The sequence below is a fragment of the Cyanistes caeruleus genome, chromosome Z (genome assembly GCF_971803275.1).
Source record: "Cyanistes caeruleus chromosome Z, bCyaCae1.hap1.1, whole genome shotgun sequence".
Lineage (NCBI taxonomy): Eukaryota > Metazoa > Chordata > Aves > Passeriformes > Paridae > Cyanistes > Cyanistes caeruleus.
The window spans coordinates 5,367,204-5,392,638 of record NC_141732.1 but is presented as its reverse complement, the minus strand read 5'-3'; the positions used below and the strand labels follow the sequence as shown (position 1 = coordinate 5,392,638).

At 40.6% G+C, this 25,435-nt stretch overlaps 1 protein-coding gene across 17 annotated transcripts in view; it reads left to right on the top strand.

Annotated features, from left to right (window-relative positions):
* CAST (calpastatin) overlaps positions 1-25,435 on the top strand; it is a 51,961-nt gene that overhangs the window by 13,483 nt on the left and 13,043 nt on the right. For 6 of the 17 annotated variants that reach the window (XM_086869762.1, XM_086869759.1, XM_086869766.1 and 3 more), the window contains exons 4-14: positions 15,438-15,497; positions 19,522-19,572; positions 19,846-19,902; positions 20,117-20,230; positions 21,257-21,355; positions 21,862-21,963; positions 22,547-22,627; positions 22,713-22,766; positions 23,366-23,452; positions 23,585-23,674; positions 24,401-24,493. In XM_086869762.1, coding sequence (XP_086725888.1) covers positions 15,438-15,497; positions 19,522-19,572; positions 19,846-19,902; positions 20,117-20,230; positions 21,257-21,355; positions 21,862-21,963; positions 22,547-22,627; positions 22,713-22,766; positions 23,366-23,452; positions 23,585-23,674; positions 24,401-24,493 — 888 coding nt within the window. Of the gene's footprint in view, positions 1-5,185; positions 5,378-15,437; positions 15,498-19,521; positions 19,573-19,845; positions 19,903-20,116; positions 20,231-21,256; positions 21,356-21,861; positions 21,964-22,546; positions 22,628-22,712; positions 22,767-23,365; positions 23,453-23,584; positions 23,675-24,400; positions 24,494-25,435 lie in introns of those variants that run through there. The other 11 variants (XM_086869764.1, XM_086869761.1, XM_086869767.1 and 8 more) reach the window with 3 other exon arrangements.

Genomic DNA, 25,435 nt, shown 5'->3' with positions numbered 1-25,435 from the left:
CAGATACTGCATCTGGTAGTTATTATATACATTGTTAGGTGCATAATTGTCACATGTGAGTAAAATGCAGATCACTTAAAAGAGAAGCAGCAATATGTTTTATTGAGGTAAATATATATTTTTGATGGAATTTAGTGAAGTTTGTCAGTAAAGTTTAACTCCAGCTGGAGTTCTGGGAGAACTCAGGTTGGGCCCATTTTGATGGCAGTTTTTTTGATGCCTCAAGAGTAAGGCAGCTGGCTGCTGGTCAGCAGTGGAGACAAGATCAGTGTCTTCGTTTAGTTCTGGTACCGTGTTCTGTACTTTAGTTACGTTGAAATTCTGGGTTTCAGAAGCACCTTTTGACATATTTCTCAGCCCAGTTTCACTCCCATGTGTGAGCCAGGGGATTTCCAGCTCCTCAGTTCACACCCAAGGTGTAGGGCTGGCTGTCCCTAAGTCAGGCTGAGAGGGGTCCACACATCCACCACGGTGTTCCATATCTGCAGAGAGCCTATTGTTTGGAGGATCCTAACAGCAGGAAGTGTTTCTGCTTTTGAATGGCATTTTTTATTTTCTTAATCAGTGCTTCTGTAAAATAATACACCTAAAGATATCTTCATGCTTCCTAAGTGATTTAGTTTTCCTCAGTAAGGGAGGAGGCAAAGATATAAATCCTGTTGTCCCTTTATTTCAGTGTTTCTGTCTATCACTAAAGATAGCCCAGCATTTTTTAATATTTTTTTTTCTTTCTATTCCTTGCACTTTGACAAGGTTTTCTCCTCCTAGTCGACCTGAATGTCACCAGCTGCATAGTCCCAGGGATGCTGACATCTAATTTCCTGACTAACACATCTCTGAGTATTTTTTTTTTTCAGTATATGTTCTTTCTATGATAAGTATGAAGAACTTTTTAAGTGTGGAAAGCATAATTCATATGTTCTATTAAGCCTAAGAACTGGAAGATAGTGCCATGGAAGTAATGCAATGGAGTTGCCAGGAATTGCTGCATATTAGGTTACAGCAGCTTAGGTTGTGTATTTTGTCAGTACTTGGTGTTTCTCCAGTTTCTGTGACATTCCAATGTACTTACTGGTAAAGATTGTGTACTACGAAAATACTCATCTCATACTATCTAATACTGACTTTTAGCAATAGCTGATTTCAGTTCAGCCTTTTAAGTTCCCACTCATTTCCACCTTTTTTCACTTAGGCTTAATCTTCTGTTAATTGTAACTTTTACTCTCAACAATCTCCTGTGATCCTCTAGTATTATTTAAAATAGAGGAAAACTCAGAGATTTATTGTAGTTTCTGCCACAGATGCCCTTTTTTTCAAGCCATTTGTCTGGCTGTTTTCTTTACTGCCTTTACTTTTGTCTCTAAAAATATCTATTGAAAATAATTATTTTGCAGTTTTTTTTGTTTTTTTTTTAATCAGGAATTTTGCAGGAAGGTAGGTATTTCTTGAAAAGGCAAGGCAGCCCTTTCTGTTTTCCTGCAAAATCAGATCAAATCTTTCAGGGCAATCAGAAATACTCCACCAGTTTTTGGACAGTTTGGGACTACTCTTTCTTCTATTATATATTTCCCCCTGACGTAGCTTTAATAGTTCTGTTGGTCAGTAGTACTTACTTGTCATCACTTATCCTAGATAAATTTCTCAGTCCTTACCAGAGGCAAAGGAGGTGGGATAGTTAAGTTGCTCCAGCTCAAACTTCTTACTTCTTGAACCTATTCCTACCTTACGGTGAAATTATTTGAACTGAAGAGCCAAGAGGGGGTTTGTCTCCTGCATGTCAGGCCTGAGTAATTTCTCCTTCAGCTAGTAAGTAATAATAACTGATGGCTTGTTTCTTTTGGGGTTTCTGGCTTTCAGATGCAGGAGCTTTCGTGTGGTGAAGGATTGTCATTGTGTTGAGTGTGTGGGCAGTCTGATTGTCCAAGGGAGAGCACTCAGCTGGCTTTGTTTTTGTTGCACTGTCCCTGAGAAATGCAGTTCTCTGTGCCTTCATTTTACTTCCGCTCTCTGTTGTGTCACTCTTGAGTTCCTGGAATTGCAGCCAGTACTTACTCACCCCTTTGCTCTGTGTGTTCTTACAGGGGTGTTAATTGGCAGCCTAAACGCTAGAAGTGCAGCCTCTCTTGCCTCCTCCTCCGCACTAGGAGCACTCAGGAGGCTCAGTCGGTAACCTGGATGTGCCCAGTTCTTGTGTGACTCAAATCTAAAATGAATAATTTAGAGAGGCTTAGAGAAGCAGGTGTTCTGGCTCCTTTGTTTCTGTGACAAGCCTTTCTTTCCTCTTTGATGGGGGAGTGAGTACAGTTCGACTGTTGGTTTGTACCAGGGAGGTTTTCAGTGAGCACCTGGCTTGGCAGGTAACTGGAGTGACAAGGGAGGTTCAGGTAAGGCTGTCATCATCAGGAATGTTTACTGGGTTGCCTAAGAGCAGCCTCTTCCACGTACACACTGACTGCCAAGGTGCACAAACCAGGTCATGGCTGCCAGGATTAGCAGGCAGCAGTGGGGAGGAAAAACTGAGCTAACCTCCTTCCTCTGCAGAAGGTCTCCTGCCAGTGCTGCTGTGTTTCCTTCTACAGCCTTTAATGACTATTTTGCCAGTTCCACAGCCATCAAGAAAGCCAATTTCCACCTTAGTGTTCAATCATTTCTATTTATAGAAGGCACTAATACTTGAACGCAGCTGGATCCAGCCACCTTTTCTGGATCTTTGTGTTCTTATATGGTATTTCTGTTGATAACAGATGAAGTTTTGCTGCTTTTTATAGCAGCAAATTAGTGGCAGATTTTTTGCATTGCTCCTAATAAGTAATTATTTTCTTTTTCTGGCTGGCTGCTATGGCTTAGGGAAGTGAGAATGTTTATCAGAATTACTTTCATGGACTATTGAAGCAGTGCTGGGAGAGCTCAACAACAGTGGTGGAAATGCAGTCAGAATTATTTTTATTTCTGATTTTCAGAGGAAGCTTCTTGACCTTTATCATTTAAGAAGTTTAAGGTTTATTTAAGCTGACACCCAAATTCACACTTGTTTTAAAGGGGAATTCTCTCTGCTTTCTCATGCAACTAACAAGAAAACAAGGAAAAAGATCAGCAGTTAAGTACCTTTGAGTGAAATCCCTGCCATTTTTGCAGCAGGCAAGTTTATCTAGTTTATCATCCAAAGTGGCACCTACTGTCAGTGTTTTTTTTCTGCAACACACCTTGTAAACTGTAACCAAATTTTTATTTTGTGTGCTTTGCAGAGGCACCTTATTGTGAAAGAAAGAATTTTTGAGTAGAAGTCACAGGATTGTTCGGGAATGTCCACAGAAATCCATAAATTTATTCTTACGTTCCCAGTCATATTGTGAAGGTTGGAAAGGCTATCTCTAAAATTTGAGATTATTCTGAAAAATAACAGTTCATGTTACCTGAGGACTTCTTTTCCATGTTCTCTCTGGGGTAGGTGTGTGTCATGACACAGATTGACAATTTTTTGGTGTTCTGCAGCAGGACTGGGGCAAATCATGGGGCTTTTCCTGGAAGTTGTCCTCAGAGCTGTTGGCAGCACATTAAAATCAGGAAGGCTGTGGTTTTGTGGGGTTTTGTGGGGAACAGTGCTGGCTTTCTTGGTGTCAGAGGCATGCTAAAATTAGACCTAAATATTAAAAATTGGAAGCTGTGGGAGTACAGAAGGTGCCTCATGTGTGGAAGAGCTGTCTTGGTAAAGATACAGGATTTGCAACTTGTAGAGCTGTGCAGTAGCCAAAATAGCACAATCCTTCCACAAAAAAATTCTGTATTTCACTCAGAAATGGGATGTTTTCTTCATCAGTCTGCAGATGTTTATCCCTTTCTAATTCTCTTCCAGGGATGGCTTATTTCTTATTATTTGCTCAAGATAAAGGACAATACAGAGACTATTATGAAAAATTGGCTGAAGATTTTGTTAGTGGCACAAGGGCCTTTTTTCTAAAAAAAAAAAAACAAACCCCAACTCCAGCTCACTATTAGTATTTCAAGAAGCTCCTGTTAATTTCTAAACTAATACAGATTATTTGGATTTGTTGTGCTTAAAAATGGCCCTAGTCAGTCAAGTTTAGGCCTTAAGTGACCTGAACCACCTCAATTACTTTCAATTAGTAACATCCATGTGCTCAGGGAGTCTCGATAATCAGTCCCAATTTAGAGACTGTAAACTTGTAATAGGGCTATTACTCTGCTGAGGGGAAATGAGCAGGTTCCTTCCCTCGGTACCGCTGCTGAGAAATCAAAAGGTGGAAGGCAAGTACTGCTTTTTGGAGGCTGAATTTAGCTTCACCCCTTGCTTTTGCTGCCTGGGTGTCAGTGGCACCTGTCCCTGCTGGGGCACCCTGGTCTGGCCAGCACCAGAAGTGATCCCAGAAGGAGCAGGAAGGGTTTTGCTCATTGCGGCTGTTACAAATGAAGTTGGAATTTAGACAGCTGGGTCCCTTGAGTTAACAGAAGTTTAATTAAAAATGAATACAACTTAGTAAATTGTGTAGTAATTTGGTATAAAATAATACAATTTAGTAAAATAATACAGTTTAATAAAAAAAATACCATTTATATATGTAATTTGCCAGTAATTAAGTGTGATTAAAGCATAAGCAAAACTGACCAGGGTATGGGGAGGGCTTCTTACCCCACCTCATGTACAAAACAAAACAATTCAAACTAAACTTATATACTGTATGCTTATACATATTCATTAATGTTTCCTGTAAGTTTCCTCCTATTTCTGATTTTTCTTACTTTATGTCACTTTTCTTCATGGTGCAAGCCTCACTTGTTGCTAGGGGGTCTTCATTCTTCTTTTGGTGGTCTTCTGACAAAGGCTTACACTCATCCTCGCTGTCCTCTGGATGGCCTTACAGGTTGTGAGTATGTACTAAGTGTTGTGTTATGTAAAAAAGCATTGTGTTACGCTAATTAATCTTACATTTCATAATTTTCAGGCCTTATGCCTAAAGTCGTTCAAACTTTGTCCATCCAAGGTCAGTTTTGTCTTGGGACATCACTTCTCTCAAAACTACATCCTCTATCTTAATTTTTGCACGTAACAGCTGTAAAGGGGTGCATCTGCCTTGTAACACCAATTCCCTTGATTGCTTCTGACAATAACTTTCCGAATAGTTACAATTCAGTTATCACGAATCCATTCCGTTTATTACAGTGGCTCAGTGTGGGAGCCCAAACCTGCTGTTCTGGTGCCCTCCCCGTGCTGCTGGGTGGGGACTGTGTGGCTCAGCACTCCTGCTTGACAAGGGCTTGGCTTGGCCAGCAGCTCCCGGAAGCCACAGCGCCAGGGCGCGGAGCAGCTGTGTCCCAGCCGTGTCCCAGCTGCAGGAGACAGGAGCCACACGTCTACCAAGTGAGTTAGCTGTTCCTGCTTCGCTTTCCTGCCGCCCCTGCGTGAGGCTTCTTGGTGTTCATGTTGTAGTTCCTTTTAATTTTTTTTTTCTGGTATTTTTTTGATTCGGTTTTGTTTTGTTTTCTTGCCGTTCTCTCCATCTTCTGGGAGTTTCGTGGGCTGCGATAACACAAGCTGCAGGCTCCGGGGCTTTCTGGCATGGCTCCCCTGTCAACAGGCTTGAGGCATTCCAAAGCAGTGTGTTGTTAGTAAGCTTTTGGATTTATTTTAATATACTAGAAACGGCCTTTTCAGACACCATGTGACACAGCAGTTTGGAGAAGAGAGGGACAAGGAAAAGCAAGCTTTAAAAGTGGTGTCTAAGCTGATCTGTATTTATATTTTTGTTTTGGGGCGGGGTTGGTGTTTTTTCCTTGCTCGCAGCCCACGCTGTTCTGCCTTCCAAGACCTGTGTGATTTTTTTTTGGCACACTAATGCAGAGCCTGTCTGCCTGTATTACATGCTCAGGGTGTGGTGATCTGCAAGAGAAACTTCTTGTTTGAACTGTGCTCAGGTATCAATAGTTTACTGCACTTAAAAATACATTATCTGGAAAAAAAATAATACTTTTCAATAAATTGCATTGTTTCTGCAGTAGTGAAAATTAGGTATGTAGGCATTGCTTAAGTGTTTAATGCCACTGTTATTGTTGGTAATATTATCTCTCCTCTGGAGAAAGTTAAAGTAGTGCATGAAATGGCCCAGAATTTTTAAACATTGCAGACACCTCTGCTGAGTTCTTGAATTTTTTTTATTTTTTTTTTTTTGGTAAGTAGTTTCCTGAATGTTGTATTCTTTTACATTTATATAAAACAAGTTATAATATATTCTGCATTAGACACTCTCTTTTCTAGACTGACATTTGTTATGCTTGATCTTTTGTATGACACAGTGCTTTTTTGGTGTGAGGTTTTGTTTCTTTTTAGGTTTTGGGTTTTTTTGGTTTCGTTTGAGTGGTTAGATACATAGGGTATGTAGAGCTTGCAGAAAATTCTGTTTCTGATCTTGGAGCTGCAGAAATGAGCTCCATGACCAGTTTTTCCTCATGGCTCTGGTTGCAGAGCTTTTCACATTAGGGAGGCACTCCCAGTTTGAATTCTGGGCAAGGCTATGCTGCCCTAGTGGCTCTTGGAGGAGTGGGAGTGGGGGTAGAGAAGAAACCTCTATCTCCAGAAAGCAAAGGAACTGTTGTTTTTTTTTTACTGACTTGGTCTCCAGCCTCTCCACTGTCACCATTTCTACACTTTGTTTCCCTGAGAGGAGGATGCTTGTGCTCCTTTAGCACCTTGGGGCTTTCTGAGACAGGGAGGGTGTCAGCACCCTTTGGGAGCTCCTAAAGGCTCAGAAACCATGCTGGTTTTATGGGAGAAGTCAGTGCCTGCCTTTATGCCATGCTCAGCACAAGGAACCAACTTGAAAACTAACATTTTTGATCCCCAGGAGGAAAGACTGCTGTGAGGCAGGATAAAACCTCACCAAATTGGAGATTCCATATTTTTTAACTGAACCATAATGTAGTTATTCCTCCAGAGCATGCTGAAGGCCCTTCTGAAGTGATTTTGAGTTGAAGGCAGTGCTGAATCAAGAAGTTCCCCCAAATTCTGACTCTTTTTAAGTGGGAATAATAAAACAATGTTGAAATTTTCTAAAATGATGGAAGAACAAAACCCAACGACACCCTTCCACCACCCCTGCTTATGCAGTGTTGCCCTTAGATGATATTTTAACAGCCAAGTTCTATTAAGATTCCTTGACTCAGTGGTTTTTGTTTATTCTCGTGTGTTCTCCATTCATCTTGGTAGCCATGTGTGTGTCAGCCCTAACAGTTATTCATGAATAAATTTTTCTTTCCATTTTCTCTGCATTCTGGGAGTGAAAAACAAATTTCCTGTTGTGAGTGCTGTTCTCGCATTGGGTATTGCCTGGCTTGATTGTTTCAGTGGAAGTAATCGAGCTCGTAACCTCAGAGACCTTTGGCCTCAAGGTGAAGTTGTCTTTCACGTAACTTCAGTGTCTTTTTCAACCCTCCTTTAGAAAGCACTGGTTCTGTTTGTGACTCCCTGGTTCTGTTTGTAATTCCCCTTTGCATCCCAGCTCTGCAGAGCAGAGTGTTGCGTGACACTGCAGGGCAAGTGACACAAATCCTAGCTGAGCTCAGCAGCGCAGCGTGGCATGTGGCTGGCACCTAATCTCCTGTTTTCCTGGTGTTTGTTTGTCAGCCTGCAGTTTGCTGCTGCAGATAACTGTGGAATGTTCTTGTGCTTGAAAAAAAAGCTGGAGAAGTTGCAGCTGAATGGCTCACATGAGGCGAAACTGAAAAGAGGGTTTTTGAGCTGCCCACAGAAACAGGAGAGCTGATCTGCAGTGACGGGATCATACATTACTGTAACCCTCTCTTGTGCAGAGTGGGAACCTGAGAAGAGGCTTGACAGGGCTGGGGGCACTGCTTCTAATATCTGAATATGACTGAATGAAAGCAAAATTTCACTGTGTGCCGCTTGTAGAATTTATTGTCACAGAAACAGGAAGTTTCCAGGAGGAGGTAATTGAAGCGTGTGTGCTTTAAGGAGAAATAAAAATGGGGAGTTTAAAGCTGATTGTTGATTAATTTAAAAGAAACAAGGATTGTGGAGCCTGAGATACTGAAGTGGTCTGTTTGCAGACACTCTGAATGTGAAGGCAGTGGATGAAGTCTGTTTCCCTTCTTGGAATATACTGACTTTGTTTCCAGATGACTTCCAATATCATGGAAAGACATTAAATAGAAATTTTATATTAGTTAGCCTTTGTATATAGTAAAGCCTTTAAAGCAGTAAGCCAACTGCATACTGGAGTCTAAGTAATTCCTCATGGCCACAAATTGAACTGTGAGTATATAAAGTTCTTGCTGTATAGTTACTGTGCATGACCTTTAATCAACTAGCAAACTTTCCCTCTGCTTCCAAAAGAAGAAAACAGGCACAATCCTTCTTGCCATCAGCTGTGATATACTTATAAATTTTTTGACAGTCCCAACTTCCTGCATATAAGTGAGCATAAACTGAGGTGTTGGAAGCTAAAGGCAGAGTCAAATAGTACAAACAATACTTAAAAGTCAATTGTTATTCACTGGTTTCAGTTGCATTTTGTTCCAGCATAAAGCTGTTTCACAGTTTTTAACAGTTGCTAAAATAAAGAAAAACAGACATGCCAGTATTAAGCCTTGGACTTGAATGACAATGCTACAATCCAGGTATCTTAAAGCAGACATCTCAAAACAGACATCTCACCTAAAGGTGGTTTGGCAGTTTCTAGGAGGTGCAAAGCCTTATTCTACACTGCGGTAAATATAATACTGATCTTACTGATTTGCTTGATAACATTTCGTTTAGTGTAACCAAATTCAAATGCAAGTAGGTTGTATCTAAAAACACTACTTAAAAACCTGTTGCATGAGTAATGTGATTAACCAGATTTAGCTGATGCATAAAATTCCATAGTGAAATATTGAAGAGTTTCATTTCTGTGCCAGGATGGCAGAAATTATATTCTAATGTTCAAAGTAGAAGAAGCCACTGTGTCTGTGTAATGGAAGTTGTCTGGCTCAATGTTCCATGACCATCAATAAATTTAGCAGCACCTGAGGTTGTAAAAGAGCCTTTACTAGCTAATCAATGCCTCAATCTCCTGGTTCAAACCAGCTCCTTAAAAAAATTGAATTTTTTTTTTTTCGTGAGGAAACGACTGTATTTCCTCTCTGTCTTTTGCCATCTCTAAATGGTGGTTGATCTGGCTTCTGGGTATAGGTTAATAATTGCTGCAAATGCTTGTTCTGTGTGGTGAGAAAACGGCAGAATAATGAAATTTTAGGGTTATTCTTTTCCACAATAGTAATTGTAGAAATTTGAATTATAATGATAGTAATAGATTGTACATATTTTTCGGTTATATTCACACCAGCTGAGTTATTGAATGCTGAAAGCACAAGGAAGCATCTCTAGAGACAGGGTTTCTTCTTGTTGGTTTGTTTTTGTTTTGTTTTTTTTCAAAGAGAGGTATTTAATACCAGGTATATTGATGAATTTAACTACAGTAAATAACTACAGTAAGTAACTACAGTAACTACAATGAATTTTAAAAACAGCCAAAATAACAAGTTTGGCAAAGAGTTTTAGATTGAGTTAGAACAGAGTTACATAAAATAACTGGAACTGTCCTCCAAGGATTTTTTTTTCCTCACCTGCCCTCAGTGGCTGGGCAGAAGACTGTTTATAATGTGGTGTTGGTGGGTTTCAGTAATGACAGTGGGCTTTATAAATGAAAGGGGACTTACACATGGGCAAAATCAGCCATCAGAAATTGCAGCACAAATCATTTGGAAATGGTTCTCATCGCTTGTACAAAGAAACCCGTCACAACAGGACAGCACAAATACACCAGTTCTGAGTAATGCACAGGTACTAACTAGAAACCTGCATCCTGCTCTTCCATTTCACTGGGTTCTTAATATTAAGACTCCACAAAATTAACTGAGAACTTGAAATCTTGAGAATTTTCTTGGTTGTTGTGGGTATTTTTATCTTACTCTTAAAAAGCTGTTGTTTCTTCTAGAAATACAATAGCAGAACTGCATATAAGAGCAGCACGTGCAAAGTAGTAGGATATTTCCAAAATTACTTGGGATGGAAGATGACACAGGAGCACTCATAGCTGTAATTTTTTAACTCAGCTATTTTACATACTATAACAATAAAAGATATATAAAGAGTTAATAGTGAACCTTTTTTCCCCATTTTAAGCATGTTTGAGATGCTGTGTAGCTTTGAATATACGTGTTTGTAGATTTATGTATTTATTTGTACATGTGCACACACTTGGTGCTATCCCTGTCCCACCTTATGCCTCCTGTGTGTGTGTGTCCAGGGATGACAGGGCTGCACAGTCCTTGCCACACACCACCAAAGCAAGTGAGAGGTTTGACCTCTTAACAGCTCAAGTGGTATTTCACACTTCAGCTAAATAACCACTATTTTCCACAATGGTTCTCTGTAGAGCTTTTGCTGCCCACATCTTACAAGTGCCATTAATTAAAGCTCGGTATCAGGGCCATTCATGGAAACAAGCAGCCACTCGTAGTCAGGTAGATTAGGTTTTCCCTTGCATTACACACCCTGTGAGTTAGCAATTATAAAATCATAGGTGTTGTGAGCTCTAAGCCTGAGAAGCTGTCCCAGCTCACTCACACCAAAGGGGTGTTAACCCACGAGAGAACTTGGATAGCTCTTCAGTCCTCTGTTCCAGACTGAAGTTCTGCTATATCACTCTAAAAATGTTTATACAAGCTCCCCTAAAGGCTGCTAGAGCTGGAGGTGCCTGGTTTGGTGGTGTCCAGGTAGCCTTTGCCTCAGAGTGACTCTTCTCTACAGAAGGAAGATCTTTGCACACAGACCTGGAAGATTCTTTATTAAAGGCTAAGTCACTTTCTTATTTGTTTCCCATTTCCTTGGAGGCCTGACCAGAGTACAAAGCATCAGGTCCTGACTTGCCTTTTACTGCCACTAAGTCCCTCATACATACTTTTCCTTAATTTTTTCCCCCTAAACCTCTTCTCATATCTTCCAATATTTATCTCTGCTGCATTGTGATGGTGAAAATTGTGCTAGCTGTTGGCCTAGAGAAGCTAAAGCCAAGGAGGTTGGAGTTATATTTTACATTTGTATTTTCGTTGTCAGAGCAACAGATTACTTTTCCCCAGATTCCTCTTCCCTTGTTTGTTTTTGGTAGGAGAATCTCAGTCTGTGACATTATGGCCTTTGCATGTTTTTGTCAGTATTGCTGCCTGTCTAGAAGGGTTTGGTGGTGTTTTCGAGTTTTGTGTTTGTGCCTTCAACCTACTGCCAGTGTCAGAGATCAGGAGCTCTGTTTTATTCAGCTGCCCGAAAGCAAGATTGTAACCCAGTGTTACAGACCAATTTCCTCATTTTATTTGAGTGAATGTCATCTCAGGTACAGTGAAAAGTTGCAGTGACAGCGTGTCCTCCTCTGGGTGTTTGTTGCTTTATTCTTGTTGATTCTTATTTGTCCTCTTGTTGCCATTCAGCATTTCTGTATGGGTTGCTTGGTAAGTGTTTGCAGCATCTCTTCTGGTTTTAAAGTCTCCATTGCGCTCCTTCTGAGGCTGGGCAGTGACCTTTCTCAGCCTGACAAATCTTCTTCATGAATTTCCAGAATTTATAATTTTAGTTGATGTTAGCTCTCTCTACACTTGGGGTAGTTTCAGTGATTTTTAGTTCTGTGAAACTGAGAGCACTCATGGATATCTTTGCCTGCTGTTTTACTTTTCCAGAGGGCATCTGCATCCAGTTCTCTGAGCTATTCAATTTTTTTATTTTGATGCCACCATTATTTTCTTCTTCTCCCATCACACTTTCCATTTTTCATGCAGATTTCTGTGATACTCATAGTGAGACCAGATAAACAGTTTTTGATTGTTTTGTTTTGTTTTGCAAACCCACTGCTTGGCTTCACAGTTTTGCTTAACAGTTCTTTTTCAAACATAGCATGAATACTGCCCTGCTAACTTGACAAATGAGTTTCCAAGGGTATTCTTTCTCTTAATTCTATCAAATTAGATCCCAGATCTCATCAGCCCTTCTTGGACCATCCTCCAACTCAAAAGCGCCTGAGATCCTTTGGTCAGCCTCTGTGCAAAGGCTGATCCCTGTTAATTACCCCATGTTGCAGATCTCCCAGGAGCTCTGCTGGCAGGGTGGGGTAATTAACAGGGATCAGTCTTTGCTTAATCAGTGCTGTCCTGTAACCTCTTCCCTGTATGTCGAGTCCCTGCTGTGGTGGTCAGGGGTGTCACACTGTGTTAGGAACAGTGATAGTGACAACTCAGGCTCAGTTGCAGAGAGAGCCTTTATTATATAGCACTTTTTATTCTTCCAGATTCCAGATTCTTCTTTTATAGACACTTCTGAGAAGGTCCCAAAAGGTAAAGCTTTCGTTGGTCATCAAACCAACACATCACCATCATTGGACAGTTAGGAACAACAGCCCTTGACCGTTTCTTACAAGTAAACAACAAGGTGATAAACAACACCTGCAAAAGTTGTGTTCCTTCCCTATGGAATGTTTGGATTCCTCCTAATGATTTCTCAGGTCATACTTTCTCAGGCCAGTGGGAGAAAGTTATGTGACTCAGTTTCACACACTGTGCTACCTGCCTGATCTCCTGCATTCAGCATCTTGGGAGTGTTAGGCAGGGAGCAGCTCCTGGGCTGTCAGTGGTCCTGGATGCTGACATGGATTGGCCTCCTAGCTCACACAAGAGCTGTGTGTTAGCCATCCCCCAGGCTGGGATCCCTCCTGCAGCTCACTCACAGGGCAGAAGGGCTGGCACTGCACCTTCCAGAACCCACACCTGGGTTCAGGCAGGACCCATAGGGGTGCAGCTGCAGGAAAAGGGGAGCCAGCACTGATTGCACTGGTTCTGCCCTCTGGCTCTGCCTTCCAGGGATCCCTGACAGCTCAGAGGACACCCCACTCTCCCTGTGCAGCATCCCCTGACTTCCTCTGTCCCAGCCTTCTGGTCTGGTTAAGCCCTGACTGTTTGACACCCCAGCCTTCCTGCGAGGGGGAGCTGGGGCAGACCACGCCGGGGTGTGAGCAGGGTGTGCCACAGACACACGGCAGCTCTGTGTCAGGAGGTTTTTGTTGCCAGGTTGCCAGGCAGCATTTTAATATTTACCTCCACACCTGACACGCGTCCCTGTGTTGCTTCACGCTTTCTGCAGTCCCTCTGTGGAGCTGTGGGAGAAACATCTGGGCACAGCTGGCAGCAGAGGAGGGTCTTGAGGACTGGAGCCCCAGAGCAACATGGGGTACGAGGTTGATCCCAGAGCCAGGCTGGAGGTGAGACAAGGTGGTACAGTGGTGACCACACCAGACAGAGGGGATGGAGCTCAGCAGCCTCATGGCATTGTCAGTCTGGCTGCAGATCCTGCTGGCTGATGGACTGGGAGAACAAGGATCATCCCCCTTCTTCCCCAGAGTGGCTCTGTTTGGGGAGAGAGTGGAAAACTGTGGGCCTTCATTGTGGAACTTGAGTAGGAAGCAGGGAAGTGAAGCAAGGCATTCCATGGTGGTCTGTGTGCTCTTCCCACTTGTTCTGCTTTCCTCCTCTGGCTCCTCAGAGCTTTGTTCCCCTCAGTTAGCCCTGAGTGTCTCCAGGGAGGATGGCTTGGTGTCCTCTATATCTGCTGGTCAGCAGCTGTGCATTGAGCTGTCTTCTGTTTTCAGACTGCTCCTCTTCCTCCATGAGTACCTCCATTCTTCGCCTTTTTGCTTCTGCTGATCACTGCCCTCCAGCTGGACAGGGCAGGAAGAAGCAGCTGGGGTTTTGAGAGATTTTCACTCATCCCTGCATGTGGTGGTGCTGCTGTGCTGGGACATGGGAAAAGTAATTTTTCAGTGCATTTTAAGACAGGGGAGTCTTAAAGGTAGGAGTTTTCTGAGGGCTGGAAGGGAGAAGGGCTCAGAGAAATGTTTTTATTATTAAACAGACAGGGACTATGGTGACTAATATGAAGGTGTAGAACAGATACCTACTTGTTAGTCATGCAGAAGGAATTCAGATTAATTTCTTGCAGAAGAAAGAAAAGGAGAGGAAAAGCTGTTAAAGACCAAATTAGGAAAAATACTGAGTTGCCAGCAGGTCACCTGATGGTGATAGTGGAAATAGGTTAAAAGGTCATTAAAACCTTCTGTTTTCCACCCTAATGCAGGAGGCTCTGTACATTCCTGTGTGTGTCTCCACCCGTGCAAAAGCTTCTATCTACTAAGTAGTCAATCTGTAGGTATATGAAAGCAGATATTACTTTACTTTTCTGCAGTGTAACAGCTGCAGATTCTCTGTAATATATATTTAGAACAGTCAGACCTCTCATTGAGGTGTGTGAGACACCAACTAAGCTAGTGGGGAGACCATGCTGTCATCATCATAGGGTGCATTTAAATTCTTTACAGCTTTTCTCTTACAGCTGAGAAAGTTTGTGCTGCAAAAACATAGGGAAACAATTTTTTTTTCCATGTGGAAGTAGGAAGCCACCCTGGGGTGTGGTTTGTAATATGGCTTCTGTTCATTCAAACTGTCTGTGTGTGTTTTCGTACTTCCAAGCAGCATGGTAAACAGAGACAATTAAAGAAAATGGAAGAGAAAAAGTAAAAAAATGGATAAATTGTGCTGTAAATTTAAATGTGACCTGTGAATGTGTTACTGTGACAGAGATAGCAAATCACAGAATCATAGAATACAGCTTTGAGCACATGCAAAAAGACAAAATACACCTTAAAGAAAAGGAGCATGAAGCAGGAATAGAGGAGTAGTATTATTTCTTTATAAAGTATTGATGAGACAACTGGCATATTTTGGTCTTTGAAGTTTGATACAGCCACAACAGAAACACACTATGGTGTTTTTGGGTTGACATCCCTGAAGCCAGGAGAACGGACCGTGTCTTTTGTGGAGTTACAAAAAGGTTGGATGATAAAAAGGAACACTGGTGGGGTACATGTGTTGATTACAGATTAACTACTCCTTTTTATCTCGACATATTTGAGTTGGATACTTTAGTATTAAATATTTTCTGTAACAAACCAGTAAATCCAAAGGCACAATTTTTGTTTGAAAAATTAAAAAGGAAGTATGGATGAATCCTGCAGAGTAAGTAGATGTGCTTAGTGTGAGAGCAGGATTTAAGTTTGTCTTGGTACTCAATGGAAAATTTGCTGTCAGTACATCTCAGAGGAGAAAAAATAATGTTTAAAGAAGGTCTGTGGACGTTATCAAACTGTCAGAATTCTACATGTATGTATGGCAGAAATACAGGCCAGGCAAAAGATCTGAAGTAATAACTCTAATTGTCAGAAATAATTTATTCTTAATTTCATCTGGATAACAAGTAAATTCAAATTCTTCATGCTTCCTTAGTAAAAGTATTTATTATAAAAGTAAAATTTTGATTTTTTTTCTCTTAGAAGCAGTCTCCTTCCACGGATGCATCGAAACCACAAATTATGAAGCCATCTGAAACCAGGGTAAGAATTTCAGAAGAAAATCATGCTTTTCTGCCACACATATGAAGCATGGAATTTCCTTTTTAACACTTTAACACTGAGTAACTTTACCCATATTTCTTTTTTGTAGCTTTTTTTCTCTGCCCCCCCCCCCAAAAAAAATATCTAAAAAGTTGCTATTCAAAGCAACCAGAAGGTTTTACAACAGCAGTGAAAAGAAAATGAATTGCAATGTTTACTCTTAGCTCTGTCACGTTTTGTGACATGTGTATAGCTCCCCCCAGTGTAGCTGCAGGGTTATTTACCTGGTGATGATTTTTCACATACATCCAGGATGAGCTTCTGCTCTCTCTGTATGTACAGTTGCTTCTCGTTAATCTCCCGTGTTTCTCTGTCTGACAGCTACCCTGCCATTCCCCTTCACGCTTGTTCTGTCTTGTTTTATGACTAGGGCTTCCTCAGTGTCAGGGCTGTGTCATCAGTCCTGTCCTTTGCTTGTTAGGAGAGAGTCATCATCCTCACGTTGCCTAACAGGAGCTACTTGTGTTGTTTAAACAAATGAGTAATGGTTCTTCCCCACCTCTTCCATTTTCCACAACTGTAACAGCAAGACCAACAAAAGCTGGATGCCAGAGCAGGCCAGCAGGGACATGTGTGGTGGTAAAGGCTCAGGCTGCCTGCACCTGGTGTAAATGCTAGTGAAGGGGTGCATGGAGGGGTGAGGGTGGGAGAGGTCCCTGCAAGTACTCTGGTGCAGGAACAACCTTTTCCTCTTGTCTCTGTTCATTCTGGCCTGCATCTCCATCTCGCATTTTAACTTAGCCATTACATTCCCCTCAGCCTTTTAAAACCCTTTCCTCCCTACACACATCTAAAAGCTGAGTGGCAATTAAACAAACCTTCCATTTGTGCACCGTCGTCATTACTCGCGAATGAAGGCATCTGCCAGCCTCTGGTTTCTCCTCCCTGTTGTGTTTGTGGGCAAACTCATTTGTGGCACGTTCATTAATGCTGTGGTCCTCCATATGGTCTAACCCAGACAGCTATAGTCTTTTCCTACTTGAAATTTAAAACATCTCTCAGAAGAATGTGGTAAATGAGCCAAAAATAGAGTAGCAGTGGCATGCTTCAGCACTGTAAGACTGGTAAACACAAATCCCTTTGAAACAGTGGCCTGCATTTGCATGTGTAACATAATTAATGTTTTCTTTTAATGTCTGTTGCATTATTAATGTCTTTCTCCTGCTGGATTAAACAAATCATTTGCATTTCTGACAGTAGACTTCTTGGAAAAGAAGTAAGGTTGCTGAGTCACTTCAACTTCTAGTCCTAAATTTCTTGCAAGTTAACAGATCTTTCACAACTGCCTGCTATAACCACATCTCATTTGTCCTTCCTGAAGTCTCTCTAGTGTGCCACTGCTCTTAAGCATGCTCTGGACCCCTCCTTAAACTTCAGTTCTCTGTGTATGTATCCTTTACCTCTAATGACCCCTCAGCTCTATGTCTCTCTGAGAAAGCTCTGAATTCACTATGGCAGAGGAAGGAATGTGGAATTTCTTATTCTCTGGGCAAAGCCTGGGGTTAGGAGGACAGTTTGGAGGACCAGGGTGTAGACCCAGCACCCTGTGGGTTTTGCAGGGTTGGAAGAAGCAGGTGCTGCCACTGTCACTACCACAAACACATCCCCTTCCACTGCCTTCTTGCACATATTTGTGCAACTGCACTGTGAACCAGACAACCAGTGAAAAAGTGTTATTTTTCATTTCCAGACCATTTTTCAGTCAGTCTCAAACGCATCCTGTTGGATCCTGGCACAGTGCAGGTGGAAGCAGGCAGTTGAAGGGGAAGTAGAACATCTTTTTTCTCCGTAGAAATTCAGTGCACGCCATCAGCTGATGCCATGGCTTCAGTCTGTGGCTGCTCACAGCTGACTCAGTTTAAAGGATGGCTGAACAATTCCTCTGAATGGATAGTCTCATACTAAAATTGTTGGTTTGATTACCTGTTTTTTTGTTTGTTTAATTAGATTTGAACTTTGTAATTGCTGAAAGTGTATCTAAATAGATGTGTCTCTGTGTATGAGCAGGTGTTTATAATCATGTGCTTTATTGTGGCCTCAGCATGCTTTTGTGTGCAAGTCTTGGATTAAATCCTTGCCCATATGGGTCCATTTACTCTTCAGCAGCCCCAAACATAAATTTATAGTATGGACAATTCTGCATATTTTAAATGTTACAAAAGGATAGTGAATGATGCATATGTTACACAGAAGGTGCGTAAAGTATTCAGTAAAATAATATTTACAGTATAAAAAAGAAGACTTGGAGTTGTTCCTAACTGGTTTGGCAGGTTGAGAATTTGTATTCACTGTTCTGTACAGGTGTTGTTGGGTGTGGGCAGAAGTTCAGGTACATATATTTCATGGGCCTGCAGAAATAAGGTATGTTTAGTCTTCTCCTGAAAGGCATAAGATCAGAAAAACCTGGATTTGTCCTCTGACAGCAGGGTACTTTGAATCCTGAGCAGGCAGTAGTCCAAGAGCAAAAAAAATTCAGACTCTGTATTTATTTGTACTTCGTCTTTGCACTTTTGTTACATTTTTGCATCTTGCTGCTGAAGGACGCCTCATGTCTGATTGACTCTTGGCTATAGATGTTACAGAAACACACCCAACCTTAATTTATCTTAAAAACTAGGAAAATTTCAAATCACCCCTTCATTAAAGGATTGTTTAGTGTATGGATGTGTGTCTTTGAGTTAACAAAGTAGTCATGTAATAGGGACACACAAGTGGGAGCATGTCAAGCATGACTGAACCTGAGAGTTGCTGTGCTTTAATCAGGTTTTAGGCATCAAGACAAAATACAAAGCAGGGAATTTGAGGAGAGGGTGGGAATGTGCATCACCTTAAGTGATGATTTTTTTCTTAAAGCCAAATATTTATTTTTAATATCTTTTTCTCTCTCTTGGGAGAATTTTTGCTTCTCCCTCTCCATCAGTACTTACCCACTTGTGTGTGTCTCTCAAAACTTCGAGACCTTTGCCAGGATTATGCCCAGGCATCTGCAGCTAAGGTGTGCTCAGGATTTCCCAGCCAGGTGTCCGTGGTTCAGTGAGAGGTTGTGAATACTTGCGTAACAAAACGTAAACAAACCTAGCAAATTTCTGTACGTGGTCAGCCAGGAAAACGGAAGCCAGGTGATTCTAGATGGTAATGAATGTTTGGCAGATAAAAGGCTCTTTTTTGTGTTGCTCATAGTGTAGCTGAAGTAGCAAGAAAAAATAGGAAGAAAAATATGGTGAGGAGGCTGGATTTCTCTCTTCTTAACACACGTAACGATTCTTTAATTTTTCAGTTTCTGTTCTTACTGTTGTAATTTATTGCTTGCTGTACTTTGAATGAATCATGTGAATTGATTTTGTGGCATGGCTGCAGAAGATTTTCAGGTGTAAACCCTGGAAGTGCAGTCATGTAATACTATCCAAGTGAGGATATATACTATTCCAGCTCTGTTGTAAAATAAGAGCATTAGGAGGTTACAGAGGAGAGGAAAAATACAAAATTTTCTGCTGTGTGTACTATAAGAATATTAACTGAACATATCCCACCTTGTGTATATGCTGTATGTACTGTCTTTTTCATCAGGCCTACATGTATTTTTATAATTACTTACTTTACCAATAAATTAAAGAAAAATAATTAATTAAATAATATTTGAGGCTATTTCAGAAATTGCTAGTGGCAATTTGGGTTTGGTATCAAGCTGGTTACTATGTTGTAGCATCTTTCCATCTCAGTCCCCTACCTGAGGAGTGCACGTGTCTGTGTGTGGATCTCTGCACACATTTGAGTGCTCTTAAATCACTGGCCTGTGTTAGGATGTTGTGAACTGCAAGATTAGTGTGTAGTACATGTACTACATGTAGTAGACAGCATGTGTGCTGACAAGTGTGAGCCTGTCTGATATTCTGCTCTACATAATCTGATTCTCTGCAAATAACCATGCATATTAATCTCTGCGTAAATGTTGTTTGTATTTCAGTCCGCACCGACATCCAAAGCAGGATCTGAAAAAAACACCCAGTCAGACAAGGTAAATAACCTACCTTTCACCTTTGCAGATTTGCTGCACTTTGGTCTTTCACTAACTTTGAAAAAGTAGGCTGAACTCTTGGCTGTTTCTGTGCCACATGAAACTGGTGTGTGATCACTGACATTCCTGTGCATAAACTTCAGGACAGCCCAAGAAGTGTCCTTTAACCAACTTTTACATCTGTCTTGTGCTTGCTTGGACTAACATGGATAATCATCTGTAGCACTGAGTGGTGGAAATAGTAAATTATCTCAATTTTTTATTTTATGACAGCCAGCAGACTCTCAAAATAAACAGCTGTCTGAAGAGAAGCAAAAGGAACCTGGTGATGTAAGTTGTATAATTTCTACCTCTCTCTCTCCTTTTCTTTCTCTTTCTTTTTTCTCTTTTTCCATCTCTAATCTCTATCTCTGTCTCTCTTTGAATTTTTTAATGAGGGTTTCTTCTGGTATTTTACTTTCATCTTTCGCTTAAAAAAAAATAGTGTGGAAAAATCAAAAAGCCAGCCCTCCATATCTAGTAATAATATTTTATCTCTACACAGGGCAAAGACCAAACCACACCTACTGTGACAACTTCTAAACCAAATAACACAGGAAAAGTAACTACAACTCAGGCTGACCAGCCTCCACCAACAACCTCCACAGAGACAGCAAAGGTACTCTAGAAGCAGAGAAACAACCAGTTTTTATTATTTAAGCTAATTTTTATTATTTTATTGAGGGGATATTAGGAATCCACATTGAGATGGTTTCTTTATCTAAATATTGTCAAGTGAGACTTTTAGGCCCCTGAAAATGACAGTGTGGATAAGCTTGTTGGCCGAGTAAATGACATTAAGAACATCACAGTTTTAGGCCTGCTCCTGTGTGTCTGGTGCTCTTCTGTTTTTCTCTCAGCTTTTTTTTTCAAGTTCCCTGTAGCTAGACAGCTGTTATTGGTTCTTTGTCAGGCTCTTCCCTTGCCCCCTCACTACAGTGTTGGCTCCAAATGCAGCAGGTCAGCCCTGAACACAAGGCTCTGAAAAAAAATAAAGTGAGGAAGGCTGGGGAAAAAGCTAGGGAGAGGTCATTTCCAGAGGGCAAATGTAGAAAAAAATGTTAAGGAAAGGCATGTGGTGGCATCAGGATACTGGTGTTTTGTTCTGCTGGTGTGCACGAGTCTGATGACAAGGCCGGGGTAACACAAAGGCCTCCTGCAGCTCTGCTACAGCACACTTACTTTTGGTAAATGGGAGTGTCAGTAATGTAGAGGTTTGCATTTTGTGTGGTGGTGCTGCCCTTCCACCTCCCTGCCTGCAGCAGTTTTCACCCTACCTCCTTGAGCACCTTTTGCACCTGGGTGCATTGAGAGCTACCAGGCATAAATGACAGCTTTCCAAAGAGACTTGGAAGGAGCCCTGATGTCTTTCTTGCCCTGCAGATTTCTTTTACTGGCAGAGTAAAAGAAGGAGGTAGAGTGCTTAAAACAGAATCACTTTCTTTCCCACAGCAGAATCCCACTGGAAACAGAGCTTTTATGGTGGTAGCTCGCTCTGCCCAAGCATCTGGCTGCTGTGCATTTGCACTAGTTGCAGAGTTCAAAAAACTCTGCACAGCCTCATCATTGGATGTCTTACTTTGTTTTGTCTCTCTTTTAACATTGCAATAAGCTATCTCTTAGTTTTTATCTTTTTTTTCTCCAGCAAAAGTCTAAGGATGTGCCTGTGGTGGCTGATGCAGCTGCTGGAACAGGCCCAGCAGGTGCACGTGTGGTTGCTGCTGCTGACAAATCAAGTACTGAGGTTAGTAAACATAGACCCAGAGAAAGGATTCCCTTGTAATAGTGTCTCAGAGAGTGCTTCTTTCTCTGAAATGCTTCAGGAAAAAAAATGAATGGGTACCTGCAGAAGTACTGATACATCCTCAATGTATGTATGATGGTGGAGGGCCGTCTGAAGGTAGAGGTGAAAAGCAAGTGATGTGTCATTTGTGTTTTGTCAAATAGGACTTCTTCAGAAGCTAGTTCAAAATCTTACAGGCTTAAAATCAGTTACTCCCTATCTTTGGTTATATTTGAATATATTTTTGTATTTGCTGATACACAAATGCAAAATACCTTGTTAATGACACTGGATAATTTAGTTTAGAACTGTTCTCACTGATAAATTTGGCAAGTACATGTCCTGCTGAAAGAAAGCTTTTAGGTTGGTTTCTGGGGTATTCTATAGATTCACCAGATGCTTCAGATGTTTTTTTTCCCCCTGTGTACACTTTAGTAAATTCTATAATGGTTTGCTTATTTTTTTAGCCTGGTATGGATGAGTCAGCACTTGATAGCCTAATAGATACCCTTGGTGGACCTGAGGAAGATGTACCTACTACTCCTGTTTACACTGGCCCAGAAATTACGGTATTTTACCCTTCACATTTTTATTTCTTAGAAGATTCATCCTTAAATTACATCTATAGTTGCTCATTACTGAGTAATCCAGGACTTATACCTGTGATGTGTGAAGAATTAAAACACAGTGAGCACAGTTACATTTTACTGTTGGTTTTGTTAATATAGAAATGACACAGTTTTGGGAATTTGTTGAAGAACGTATAACTTTCTGAGTCTGAATGGGAGAGTCATTTAAGAAGGATTAAATTACAAGCTTAGTGGCTCAGTAAAACATGACAAAAATTTTGGAATTGATAAATATTTAAAAAGCAATCTAGGTTCAGCAATACATTCTGTGGTCTGAGACAGTGAAATGGCTTAAATTAGGAATCTGGGAATGTTCTGCTGGATGATGAGCACTGTTGAAGCAGGTGGGGAGGCATGTGCATGACAGTAGGTACTGAAAGACACAATTAGTGTGTCCTAGTCAATATTTGCATTTTCTTTCTGGCAGTATCACTGTAGGTAGCTCCTATGAGAAACTTTTTTGAACTTATTTATTTCAGTGAAGAACAGTACACAAACACTAATGAGCGCATTATTTTCACAGGAAGATATATATGCAAGATACTTGGAAGAAATGGGTAAACGGGAAGGGAGTCTCCCTCCAGAGTATGTTAAATTGTTGAAGGTGAGTGAGTTAAAAAACACGTGTGTTTTCTGTAGTATTGAATATTTCTGCTTCCCATTTACTACAAAATTAATTCTCATTTTAGAGCAAAGGATATGGCATAGATGTGGTCCTACCGAAACCAAATGAGCAAGATGAAGTAAGACTCTTTTTTAATACACTGGAAGGTGAAAGTAACCGGGGTGAAAATAATTCAGTTATCATTGGATTCCTAGGAAAACATAAATGTTGCCTGCTCTCCAAAAGTCCCAGGCAATGGGAGGGGGATGTGGAGTGCCAAATAACCTAGTTACTGATAAAACTAAACAGAGTTTGGCACAGATGTTTTTAATAAAGGTGTAGGAATTGTCATGATGCTGAAGCTGAAACAAGTCAAATAAATGCTTACAGAAATATTGGGCATACAAATAACTAAGGGGAGAAATACTGTGAAAGCAAGACTCTGTGCAATGCCTTCAGCAAAGACTACTTGTATTTCTACACTTGACCAGAGATTTCTGCCAGCCAATATTATCTTGCCTGTTGGAAAGTCTGACAAACTAAAAATAAAAACTTACTTGAGACATGAATCAACCAGTGGGGGCAAGCACCTTTATTTTTTGTTGTGTCAGGAATTTGTGCCAGTGAGGTCACTGTGTGAGTAATTGTGGGACACACTCAGGCTGTAAACTGAGCTTGACCCATGATGATATTTGAACTTTCTCATGGTCATAACTTGGTTTGCAATTCCTTGCTCAGAAGCCAATGACGGATGATGAGCTTGCAGAGGCCCTGTCATCTGACTTCACCTGCAGTGCTGCTTCTGCTGAGGAGAAGAAGACAGAGGTATTGACACTTTTCTTGCTGTTGCATGCGTTTATTGTGAGGAAAAATTGACACTGTTATCATAATATTTAATTTTAAAATTTCTCGCTTCTTTTCTATTTTTTAAAATGTGCCTGTAATTTCATCTCATAGGAACCAAATAAAGAAGGAGAAATTGTGCAAGCACAAGCAGCAAGTTCAGTTAAGACCTCAGCTCCTCCTAAGGAGAAGAAAACAAAAGAGGTACACATAATCCTTCTTTTACTGGTTACCTTATAATTAAAATTTAGAGGCCTATGCTGCTATTATGTGGTTTTTTCTCATACAGATGCTCATCATTCTCATTTTCAATTGTAAGTCCTCCTTATTATAGAAAGTATAGGAATATAGGAAAATATAGGAATAATGTATAATAATAACAAGAAATGCCATTGCCAGGATTCCATTGTGCCTTAAATACCTGACTTTAGTGTATCAGATTATTTTCCTTCCAGATTCTGGAGAATAACTGTGGTTCTTCTCACTACAGGGAGTAGAGATATTAGTAGGAAAATGTTCTTAGCTCTGTGATGTAATTTTCTCATGTTTCATGAACCTTCTGTTTTTTCCCTCTGATTAGAGCAAGTTTTTTCAGTTTGTAAGAATTTTGTTAGATAGCACTGTGACACTGTGGTTTTTGGAGGGTTTTTACTTCCTTTTTCTTTCCTTCTCTCCTTAAGAAAAGCCCTATGTCTGACTAAAGCTGTGCTAATTCTGTTGTGTAAGTTGGTGAAAAGGAAACTGGGTAAAGCCAAACCAAAACGACCAATCTGGTGCTGGCTGTTTTCTTACTTTTTACTTACTTACTTCTTCTTTACTTTACTTACTTCTTTCTTTGTGTACTTTATGCAGTACACAAATACATAAATTAAAAACCCGTATCAGTTTAAAGAAATAACGAAATGGTTTGCACATTTTCTTAAAATACAGGAAATGAAAGATGATGCAATGGATGCTCTTCTTGATACTCTTGGAGGACCTGAACCTGAAGAAGATCCTACGCCTTTTGTAGAGGTGTCAGAGGTAACGCCTCACTCCTTTTTCAGCCTGGCATCCAGATTTTGGTTGTGGAATCCTGAGTTCTCTTTGTTTAGACAATGGACAAAATTGTATGTGTGAAATAACAGGAAAGTGACTTTGATATCAAAGGCCTAAGGAATGTGTGAGTCTTCAGTGATTAAGAAAATGAAAAGCATTAAGAATCCCAAGTGGACACAGGTAGAGTAGAACATTACTAGTAAAGTGGTGTGTAAAATTATGAGCATGTGATTTGTTTGCTTATACAAGCAAACATACATATATACATATATACTTACATACATACATACATACATTCATGGATAGATACAGCTCTGTTTTGGGTTTTTGTGCCCCCAGCACTTTATACAATTTATAGCAAGCTTTCATTTTGCCCATATTTGCTGTTTGATTTTGGGCTTCCAGTGTGGGTGCTCCTTTTCCCATCAAACTCCATTATCTTCCTAATTTGAGTCTTGCCTTTCACTGTGTTTTGAGAGTTTTGTTTTTCCCCAGCAGATAAACAGTTACCCTGTGTTTCCATGTTAAAATTTAACTTTTTGGTTTAGTTTTCCAAACTCTGTCTGTAACCATAGTTTGAGCAGGCTTTTCCTGTCTTCACTTAAAGCTCAGAGCAAGCAAACAGCAGGGAAACAGTAAAAAAGTCTTCAGTTGCTGAGCTGAATTTTGACAAAAGAAATAGCTCCTTGTATTGCAGAATTGTCAGTCTGGGCCTTCAGATAACTTAGTGGTTGCATTTTTTCATTAAGGAGGCTCAGAGAATTAAAAAATTTGTTGTGGTGCCAGTGATGGAAAAAGACACAGAATTATGGCTTGTGTAATCAGAGTGCTGAAAGGCAAGAAAACCCGAGGATTTTGTACACACAGAAATTCTAAAAGTGCCAGCTACAAAGACAGAGCTCTAGAGTTTTTAAGGATTTAAAATAA